The sequence below is a fragment of the Orycteropus afer genome, unplaced genomic scaffold (assembly GCF_000298275.1).
Source record: "Orycteropus afer afer isolate SDZICR_OR568_19922 unplaced genomic scaffold, OryAfe1.0 scaffold00244, whole genome shotgun sequence".
NCBI lineage: Eukaryota > Metazoa > Chordata > Mammalia > Tubulidentata > Orycteropodidae > Orycteropus > Orycteropus afer.
Window position 1 is genome coordinate 4,535,150 of NW_006921831.1, and position 11,313 is coordinate 4,546,462.

The window sequence follows — 11,313 nt, forward strand, 5'->3', positions numbered from 1 at the left end:
TTTTCATTTTTATTGTGATTTGAGTGGAAGTTTACAGAGGAAATTCACTTTCCATACAGCAGCTCACATACACTTTGTCTCATGACATTGACTGCAATTTCCCACAATGCAACAGCTCCTCTCCCACTTCCTCCCGATAGTTACTTCTTCCCTGTGTGCTTTCATCCCATGCACTCCTGTCCCCTGAGCAGTCTCCCAGTGCATACACAGCCCTTCTATTCTCCCATGATAGAGCTATCCAAGAAGTGTATCTACCTAATGTAAATGTTCACCTCATGTTCCTGTCGTTTGTTTGGCTGGAAGCCATTGGAGTGGGTTCATTTCCAGACCTGAAGGGCAGGTAGGGGCCATAGTCTCAGGGTTCCAGCAGGCTCTATCAGACCAGCAAACCTGGTCCCCCTTTTTCTTCCAAATGATTTTGAGTTTTGTTCTACATTATTCTCCCACTCTGTCCAGGATCTCCTATGTAGATCCCCCTCCGAGTGGTTGACAGTGGTAACTGGGCACCATCTAGTTCTGGTCTCATAGTCGTATAGGCTGAGGATCTCATGGTGTACCAGTCCCTTGGACTAAATGTTTCCATGCATCTTTGGTTGTCTTCATTCTTCTTTGCTCTGGATGAGGAGAGGCCCATAATTGCATCTAGATGGCTGCTTGCTAGCTTTTACGATTCCAGTCGCCAAAGTAGGAGGTGGGACAGTTTTTCAACATTCTTTTGGAAGATGGATGCAAAGTCATTCCTCTTTAGTTGTCATTGCCAGCCTAGTAGACCATATGGTTGTCTGATTCAGAATGGCCGATCCCAGTCCCTTTCAGCTCACTGACACCTAGGCTGTTGATCTTGATGTGGTACCTTTCGTTTTTGACAACTTCTGGTTTTCCTAGATTCGTACCTCATACATTCCATGTTCCAGTTCTTAACGGATATTTGTAGCTCTTTCTTCCCATTTTGAATCATGCCCCATCAGCAAATGAGGATCCTGAAAGCTTTACTCCATCCTCGTCATTAGGTCTACTCTACTTTGAGGGAGCAGGTCTTCCCCAGTTGTATTTTAAGTGCCTTCCAACCTGAGGGGCTCATCTTCCGGCACAGTGTTTTAGGGTCTTCATAAAATTTCCCAGTAATGTATCAGACAGTGTTTCACTGCTATTCATAAGGTTTTCAGCGGCCATTTCTCTCAGAAGGTGGGCCTGTCCTTCTTCCCTGTTTTAGTCTGGAGGCTCCCCTGGGACCTGTCCACCATGGGTGACCCCGCTGGTATTTAAATACCAGTATCCTAACCTCCAGCCTCATAGTAACACATAAGCCACCATAATATGACAAACTGACAGGTGAGTGGTGACAAGACTGACAGCCTTGGAAATCCCAGAATTGATCGGATGGCAGTGAGTTTCATTTGGTGAATGGGTGTGACGTAGTGTTTTGTTGTGGCTTTAATTTTTGTTTTCCTGTGAATAATGATGTCAGATGCTTTTTCACATGTTCACAGGCAATTCATACATCTTTGTGAGGTGCCTGTTGAAGCCATTTGCCAGTTTTCAAAATGGACAAAATGGAGTCTTTCATCTTTTTATTGATGATCTGTAGGCATTTTTTTTTTTTTTTAATTGTGATTTGGGTGAAGGTTTGCAGAGCAAATTCACTTTCCATATAGCAGTTCACATATACTTTGTCTCATGACATTGACCACAGTTTACCACAATGCAACAGCTCCCCTCCCACTTCCTCCCCATAGTTACCTCTTCCCTGTGTCCATCCCTCCATGCACTCCTGCCCCCTGAGCTGTCTCCCTGTGCATAAGCGACCCTTCTTTCTCCCATGATTGTTCTCTCCAAGGAGTGTATCTACTTGAGGTAAATGTTCAACTCATATGCCTGTCTTTTGTTTGGCTGGAAACCACAGGAAACCTCTATCAAGGATCTCCTACATAGATCCCCTTCCAAGTGGATGACAGTGGTAGCCAGGCACCATCTAGTTCTTCTGGTCTCATAGTCTTATAGGCTGCAGATCAGATGATGTACCAGTCGCTAGGACTAATTGTTTCCATGAATTTTGTTTTTCTTCATTCTTCTTTGCTCTGGACGAGGAGAGACCCATCGTTGCATCTAGATGGCAGCTTGCTAGCTTTTAAGATCCCAGTCACTACTCACCAAAGTAGGAGGTGGAACAATGTTTTGTATAGTATGTTATGCCAATTGAGCTTGATGTCCCCTGCAACTGTGGTCCCAAGCCTGCAGGTTCAACTACTCGGTCCCTCTGGGTAGCTGGCTGTGACAAAGCCATGACCACAACCTTGCCCCTTGTCAGCTCTACTATACACCTAGGAATTCTGATCAGTCACATAAACTTATAGGACCATTGTCTGTGTAGGCATTCTTTATATATTCTGTACCCACATGAAGCTGACATTTGAAGGTATAAAAAGGGGTTGTCCTCTCACTTTGCCTTGGTTGATTTTATTCTTTTAATCGAAAGCATTAGAGAAGCCCAGAATGATGGATTTGGATGGGGCCTGGGAGGCCATCTGGTCTACCTCCCAGCAGTGTGACTGAGTCCTCTGGGCCCGAGTTTGTTTCATGACCCCACAGCCGTCAGGGAAGTCTGGCTGGTTGACAGGCAAGTATGGGCAAGTCCACAGGGAGTCCCAGCCATCATGGAAACCCGTCTGCCCTCTTAGGGGTGTGTGTGAGCAGTCAGCCATGAGGCCCAGGCCCTAGTGGGTCTGTGGAAGAACTTCTGCGGGCACATGGGGATATGAAGGGTGGCCTGCACTGGACTGTGGCCCTAATGGTGAATGTGAGACCTGTGACGTTGTGGGGGCTGCTTAGGGAGACAGTAGGTTTTTCTGTTCAATGTTGGGGAGGTGTCTCTGGGAAACATGTGCTCTTCAGATTTGTTTATAAATAATAGTGAGTGTGTAGCTCGGGGCAGCAGAGCGCATTGTCTCATCTTGTCCTTGGCTCTGTTTGTAAGCCATTCAGAGACATCTTTGGAAAGTGTGTGATGTTTGGGCAAACTTTCCTTTGTTGGAGTTGAATAATTTAGAGGGCTTTGTGGTAGGCACTGTGTCCTCTTATGTTTGCTGTGCCCCCGGGATTGTCACTTGAAGTAGGTATGTAGAAGTGTCCTTTCTTCTGCAGTCGGGCAGGACAGCCCTTCAGATTGGGGACAGTCTGAACACGGAGAAGGCCACCCTGATTGTCGTCCACACAGATGGGAGCATTGTTGAAACCACCGGGCTGAAAGGGCCAGCGGCCCCTCTTACCCCAGGTAAGAGGTATTGCCATCTGCTTCCAGTTTCTGGGACAGAGCACACTCGTGATTGTGTGTGATTTATTCTGGGGACCATTTTTTGGTAGTCTTAGAATATCATCAATACAGTATTACTGAATTTTAGGTAGAGAAAATGGTTTTCCTGGCTGAGAGAAGGAGTTGCCCAAAATTGAAGGGCACAGTGGGCTTGAGTTGGAATTGAAGGGCACAGTGGGCTTGAGTTGGGATTGGGATTGAAGGGCACAGTGGGGCTGAGTTGGGATTGAAGGGCACAGAGGGGCTGAGTTCGAGTTGAAGGGCACAGTGGGGCTGAGTTGGGATTGAAGGGCACAGAGGGGCAGAGTTGGAGTTGAAGGCACAGAGGGGCTGAGCTGGAACCATCTGTGGACAACTTTGAGAATCTACCCTTGGGCTCAAATGAAGTTTCCTGTACTTCTCTAGCTGTCGATGTAGCCAGTGTCTCTTATCTTCAAACTGCTCTCTTTGTCCAAGGCCCTCAGTCTCCTCCAACCCCTCTGGTCCCTGGCCAAGAAAAAGGGGGGACCAAGTACAACTGGGACCCCTCGGTGTACGACAGTGAGCTCCCTGTGCGGTGTCGGAACATCAGCGGCACCCTGTACAAGAGCAGGCTCGGCTCAGGTGAGGGTGCAGGGCTCGTCAGGTCGGCCTTCACAGCCGGTGGAGCACCTTTGTACTTCTGATTCGATGGTCTGTCCCCTTCTGAAACTCCCTCAGTGAATATGGGGCAAAGTAGCACTGTAATGATGAGTAAAAACAGTAAGACAAACGATAGAAGTAGCATACTGTACCTGTGGCCTGGAACTGAGCTGTGGAGAGGGGTGGGGCAGGGATGGGTTTGAGGATGATTTGAGAGCACATTTAAGGACATGAGATGACCCATGGGCTGGGAGAGGAAGCAGAGGGACAGGGAGGACTGGTCAGCTTGGCTGGCGGGTGTGGGGTTCCAGGAAAGGGGCAGACCTTTCGGGCCCCACTTGAGTCTGAGGCTGTAGGACAGGAGGTAGAAGCACCAGCAGGGGAGCACAGTCCTCATTCTTGGATCTGCGGTGGGGAGTTGGTCCTGGGTGGCCTGTTAGATGCAGCCATGGGAGTGGGGAGGTCCCCAGATCCTAGGTGAAGAGCAGGCCAAGAGGGGGCAACAAGGAGGTGGAGAGGCAAGGGTGCGCACCAGAAGAACACCCTGGGGTTAGCAAGCATGCTGGCCTTTGGTTATGAAATGGTGGGGTGACTTCATCCCAACTGTCGCTGTTTCAGGGGGCCGGGGCCGTTGCATCAAGCAGGGAGAGAACTGGTACAGTCCAACGGAATTTGAAGCCATGGCAGGAAGAGCCAGCAGTAAGGACTGGAAAAGGAGCATCCGTTATGCAGGAAGACCCCTACAGTGCCTCATTCAGGTAGCAGCCCGGGGGCTCAGCACGGCTGGGGGGGGCCTTCTGAGGTGGCTAGTAGGCTGCGTCTGTGTGCCCTGTGGGAGCACTGGTGGCGTAATACTAACCAGGAGGCTGGTGGTCAGATCCACCAGAAGGTTGGGCAATCTGCTTCCATCGGGACCACCTCAGAAACCCAAGGAGGGGTCGCTACTCAAGGGCAGTGAGTTTTGTTTTGTTTTTTTTTTTGGTGTCCACTGTAAACATGGTGGAGGGTGTGACCTCCTCTAACTTCACAAGGAGACAGGAGGCCCAAGATCAACAGCCCAAGGCTGATTCCAGTGAGGTGGAGCTCAGCCATGCCTCTACCCTCCAATCTTCTTAGGAATTCTGACACTGACCGTCCTCCCATGGCATCTCTACTGCTCTGCTGGGTTCAGAATTTATTGGATTGGTCACACAGAACATGCAGACCATACTCACAGTCGTGGGGTTTATTAAGGAAGTAACTGGTTACAATTCAGGATCAGAAACATGTTGGAATACAGTTCTCCAGTCAAGACTGCTGCTTCTAAGCTGTGGTACAGACAGACCTCTCTCTGCCCTCAGCCCCTTAGCCCTTTGGCCTCTTGGCTTAGTCTCTGTCCTGCTCAGGTAAGTGTTACGAAGTTCTTTAGCTTCACTAGTAAGTGCCCAGAGGCACCCTACTGTGCCAGTAAGCCTCCACCTGGAGGTGCTCAGCTCTCTTGCTCTGTGAAATCAGCAAGCCTAACTCTGGACAAGTGCTGGCAGGCACCCACTCCGCCAGTAGCCCTCCTGCCTGAAGGCACTCCATTCTCTTGCTCCATAGTCTGGCAAGCTGGCTCTGCCAAGTGTCCAGAGATACTCCACTCTGCTGGCAACCTCTGCCCGGCGCTGTTCCGCTCTCTCGCTCCACAGGCCTGGAAGCCCATCACGCCTTCTGCTGTCGCGCCCCAGGTTCTGCTGTCGCGCCCCAGGTTCTGCTGCCTCTGCTGATGCCCCTTCCCTCCCTGCACCTGGCCTGTCTCACTGTCTCCAGGGTTAGCTCTCTGTCTCCCGTTCTAGGAAGTCCTCAGCTTAGGGACCCCAGGTCCAAAGGACACACTCAGCTCCTGCCTCTTCTTTCTTGGTGACAGCAAGGTTCCCCCTTCCATCTCTGGGATAGCTCATTTTAAGGCTTTTGTGTTGTTAGGTGCTCCGACTCATACCCTGTGTACAGCAGAATGAAACACTGCTTGGTCCTGTGCCAGCTCCATGGTCCTTGCTATACCTGAGCCAATCATTGCAGCTACTGTGTCAATCCATCTTGTTGAGGGCCTTCCCCTCTTTCGTCGACCCTCCACTTTACCAAGCATGACATCCTTCACCAGGGAATGGTCCCTTCTGACAACATGACCAAAGTAGGTGAGATGAAGTCTGGCCATTCTCGCTTCCAAGGAGCGTTCTAGCTGCACTTCTTCCAGGACAGATTTGTTAGTTCTTTTAGCAGACCATGGTACTTTCAGCATTCTTCACCAACACTGCAACTCAAAAGCATCAACTCTTCTTCGTTCTTCCTTATTCATTGTCCTGCTCTCACATGCATATGAGGTGATTTTAAAAACCATGGCTTGTGTCAGCCGCACCTTGGTCTTCAAGGAGATATCTTCACTCTTCAGCACTTGAAAGAGGTCTTTTGTAGCAGATTGCCCCAGTGCAATATGTCATCTGATGTCTTGACTGCTATTTCCATTGGTGTTGATTGTAGAACCAAGTAATAGGAAGTCTTTGGCAACTTCAGTCTTTTATCCATTTATCGTGATGCTGCTTATTGGTCCAGTTGTGAGGATTTTTGTTTTCTTTATATTGAGGTGTAATCCATACTGCAGACTATATGTAGTCTTCGATCTTCATCAGAAGTGCTTCAAGTCATCCTCACTTTTAGCAATCAAAGTTGTGTCATCAGCATATTGCAAGTTGTTAGTGAGTCTTCCTCTAATCCTGATGCCACGTTCTTCTTCATATAGTCCAGCTTCTTGGATTATTTGCTCAGTGTAGAGGTTGAATAAGTATGGTGAAAGGGTATAATCCTGATGCAGTCCCTTCTTGATTTTGAACCATGCAGTATCCCCTTGTTCTGTTCGAACGACAGCTTCCCAGTTTATGTACAGGTTCCCTATGAGAACAATTAAGTGATCTGGAATTCCCATTCTTCTCGATGTTATCCACAATTTGTTATGATCCATACAATCAAATGCTTTTGCATAGTCAATAAAACACAAGTAAACATCTTTCTGGTATTCTTTGCTTTAAGCCAAGCTCCATCTGACATCAGCAGTAATATCTCTTGTTCCATATCCCCTTCTGAATCCAGCTTGCATTCCTGGAAGTTCTCTGTCAATATACTGCTGCAACTGTTTTTAAATTATCTTAGTAAAATTTCACTTGTGTGCAATATTAATGATATCGTTTGATAATTTCCACATTCTGTGGGATTAGCTTTCTTTGGAATGGGCACAAATATGGATCTCTTCCAGTTAGTTGGCCAGGTAGCTGTCTTCCAGATTTCTGGGCACAGCTGAGTGAGTGCCTCCAGCGCAGCATCCATTGGCTCTCAATGGGTATTCCGTCAATTCCTGGAGCCTCGACATCTTTCTTTATTGCCATTGGTTCTTGATCATGTGCCACCTCCTGAAATGGACCAGGACATAGACCAATTCTTTTGGGTACAGTGAGTATGTGTATTCCTTTCATCTTCTTTTGAAGTTCCTTGCATCGTTCAATATTTTGCCCATAGAATCTTTCAGTATTGCAACTCAAGACTTAAATTTTTTTCTTCAGTTCTTTCAGCTTGAGAAATGCTGAGTGTGTTCTTCACTTTTGGTTTTTTAACTCCAGGTCTTTGAACATTTCATTATAATTACTGACTTTGTCTTCTTGAGCTGCTCTTTGAAATCTTCAGTTCTTTTATCTTGTCATTTCTTCCATTTGCTTTAGCTATTCTCCATTTCAGGGCAAGTTTCAGAGTCTTTTCTGACATCTGTTTTGGTCTTTTCTTCTTTCTCGTCTTTTTAGTGACCTCTTGCTTTCTTCATGGATGATGTTCTTGATGTCATCCCACAATTCTTCTGGTTTTCGGTCATTGATGTTCAATGCACTGAATCTGTTCTTTAGACAGTCTCTAAATTCAGGAGGGATATATTCACAATCATATTTTGGCTCTCATGGACTTTTTAACTGCCTTTAACTTCAAATTGAACTTGCATATGAGCAGTTGATGGTCTGTTCCACAATTAGCACCTGGCCTGGTTTTGGCTGAAGATATTGAGCTTTTCCATCACCCCTTGCCACAGATGTAGTCAATCTGATTCCTGTATATTCCATCTGGTGAAGTCCACGTGTATAGCCACCACTTGTGTTGTTGAAAAAAGGTATTTGCAGTGAATAAGTTGTTGGTCTTGCAAAATTCTATCATGCAATTTCTAGTATAATTTCTGTCACCAAGGCCAAATTTTCCAACTACTAGTGATTCTTCTTTGTTTCCAACTTTTGCATTCCAGTCACCAGTGATAATTAACACATCCTGATTGCATGTTCGGTCAATTTTAGACTGCAGAAGCTGATAAAAATCTTCAATTTCCTCATCTTTCACTTTGGTAGTTGGTGCATAAATTTGAATAATAGTTGTATTAACTGGTCTTCCTTGTAGGCATATGGATATTATCCTATCATTGACAGCTTTGTACTCAGGACAGATCTTGAAACATCCTTTGTGATGATGAATGCCATATGATTCCTCTTCAAATTGTCATTCCTGGCATAGTAGATCGTATGGTTGTCTGATTCAAAATGGCCAATACCAGTCCATTTGAGCTCACTAATGCCCAGGATATCAATCTTTATGCATTCCATTGCATTTTTGACAACTTCCAATTTTCCTAGATTCATACTTTGTACATTCCATGTTCCTGTTATTAATGGATGTTTGCAGCTGTTTCTCCTCAATTGAGTCATGCCACGTCAGCAAACAGAGCTCTCAAAAGCTTTACCTTATCCATATCATTAAGGCTGGTTCTACTCTGATGATGCAGCTTTTTCCTGGTCCTATTTTGAGAGCCTTCTGACCTAAGTGGCTTATCTTCCTGCACTCTGTTGGACAGTGTTTCCAGGCTATTCGTAAAGTTGCACAGTAATGTATTAGACAGTGTTTCTCTGCTATTCATAAGGTTTTCCCTGGCCAATTCTTGAGTAGTGGATGGCCTCCTTCTTCTTCCTGGTCTGTCTCAGTTTGGAAGCTGTTGAAACCTGTGCACCATGTGCACCCCCGCTGGGTTCGAGGCACCGATGGCACAGCCTCAAGACTCACAGCAACACGCCACCACAGTAGGACAAACTGACCGACAAGGTTGTCTCCCTCAGCTGTTCAAAACCTCTCCTCCCTCCCCATCCTACTCTTACATGGATCCCTGCCACTTGGGGATGTGGCCTGGGCCCCTGGCCTTACCTGGATCCCTGCCACTGCCTCCTCGCTCTGTCCTGGTCACCCCGCTCGGGCTTTTTCTCTGCTTTCCCACCACTTGGGAGGTGTGTGGCCTGGGTCCCTAGCCTTACCTGGACCCTTGCCTCTGCTTCCTCACTGTGTCCTGGTCCCTGTCCTGGCTTTTTCTCTGCTTTCCCCAGCTGTTGACTCTGGCAGATGACAAATCCGAGATCACCAGGCCGAATGGTGGATTATTTGCTCACAGACAGTTGTAGGCAGCACAACAGGTGGGTAGGTGGTAAATGTGTGAGGAAGGCCACGCTCTGGCCATCGGTGCACTCCAGTGCTCAGAATCTTGGTGGACGTGAATGGTAGGAGGAAACGCGCTGAGATCTCTGGTGCTGCGCAGTCCACGTTGATGGACACTTTCTAACGGGTCATGGTCTTCTACTTTCAGGACGGAATCTTGAACCCTCATGCTGCCTCCTGCACCTGTGCTGCTTGCTGTGACGACATGACCTTAGTAAGTTGCCGGAAAGCACACCTCAGTGCTTACTGGGAGTCGGAGCTGACCCACAGACCCCAGCCCCGCTCCCTGCTCACCCACGGGGCCCCGGCCCCGCTCCCTGTGTCTGTGCTTCTTTGCTCCTGTTCTTCTGCCCTGTCCTCACTCCTTTCTGGCTGGCATTGTCCCTGTGCCCCACCAGCCTGCTGCTTGCCTGGGAGTTGTTACCTGTTAAGCCCTTTCTTCCTCAGATTTCTGTGATTCAAACAGTAACATGACGATCGGTACCTCACACAGGTATGCCAGCAGCCTCTGTTGGCGGCTGGGAGAGCCTTAAAGGAGGCCTCTGGAATCAAGAAGCTCCTACAGTGTTGCTGTCTTAGCCCCAAAATGAAGTACACAAACTTTTTGTCACGGTTATAACACATTATGCTTTGCATTTTCAGTGCTATCCCATAAAAACATGACAGTGAATCTATTCACATATAGGGCTTTTCCTCACCTTTTGGAACATTGCCTTACCCTGAGTGCTAAACTGCTTCGAAAGGAACGCACATTTGCTTTGACATTGATACGTGTTGCTGTATAGCTTCTGAGATTACTGTGTAGTGTGGGGCATACCAGTCTCACTACACCCTCTCTAGTGTTGGATATTACAATTTTACAGTGTTTTTTAGTTAATTTAATAGATTCTTAATGAGATTTCCTTAGTTTAACTTGATTACTGTTGTTGTTATGTGCCATTGAGTCAGACCCAACTCCTACCGACCGACCCCTCCTTGGGTTTCCAAGGCGGTATCACTATGGAAGTAGATTGCCCAACCTTCCTTCTGAGGAGTGGCTGGTGGGTTTGAACCGTCAGCCTTCTCGTTAGCAGTCACATGCCTTAGGCACTACTTCACCAGAGCTCCCATCTTGATTACTAGTCTGTTTAATTATTAGAAGAAACAGAAGAAAATTTAATTGGAGAGATATACCATGTTCTTGGATGGAAAAATAAAATCTGAACTTACCTAGTTTATGAGTAGATTTAATGGGGAACATCAATAGGATATTTTTGTGAAGATGAACAAAGTGATTTTTTTTTAAATGCAGCTTATTGAAATGTAATTTATGTACAGTGAAATATACAAAACTAAAGTGACATGGGTCAATGCATTTTTAGTTTCATTTTTATTTTTTGCAGTGTTCCCTTCCCTCCCCTCCCACCCCTGGCAACGAACAAAGAAAGTTTCTCTCCATATATAAACCTTTCCTTGACCCTCCACAACAATGAGCTAATAGTATATTTGTCCTTCTTTGATTGACTTATTTCACTCAGCATAATGTCCTCCAGGTTCATCCATATTCTGCGGTGTTTTGCAGACTCTACATTATTCTTTAGTGCTGCATAGCATTCTAGTCTGTGTGTGTACCATAGTTTGGTCATCTCCTCTTCTGCTGATGGGCACATAGGTTGTTTCCATCTCTTTGCTATTGTAAAGGGTGCTGTGATGAACATGAGCATGCATGTATCTGTTCCTATCCTGGCTCTCACCTCTCTAGGATATATACCTAGTAATGGGATTGCTGGGTCAAATGATACCTCCAATTCCAACTTTCTAAGGAATCGCCATATTGCTTTCCACAGAGGTTGTGTCACTTCATAGTCACACAAGCAGTGTAT

At 46.6% G+C, this 11,313-nt stretch overlaps 1 protein-coding gene across 1 annotated transcript in view; it reads left to right on the forward strand.

The window, feature by feature from the left end:
• The window catches only part of DEAF1 (DEAF1 transcription factor), a gene marked incomplete at its 5' end in the record, with an annotated part of 75,297 nt that overhangs the window by 14,621 nt on the left and 49,363 nt on the right, over positions 1–11,313 (forward strand). The window contains 4 exons of the mRNA XM_007949301.2: positions 3,142–3,271; positions 3,767–3,913; positions 4,550–4,689; positions 9,600–9,665. Coding sequence (XP_007947492.2) covers positions 3,142–3,271; positions 3,767–3,913; positions 4,550–4,689; positions 9,600–9,665 — 483 coding nt within the window. The remainder of the gene's footprint in view (positions 1–3,141; positions 3,272–3,766; positions 3,914–4,549; positions 4,690–9,599; positions 9,666–11,313) is intronic.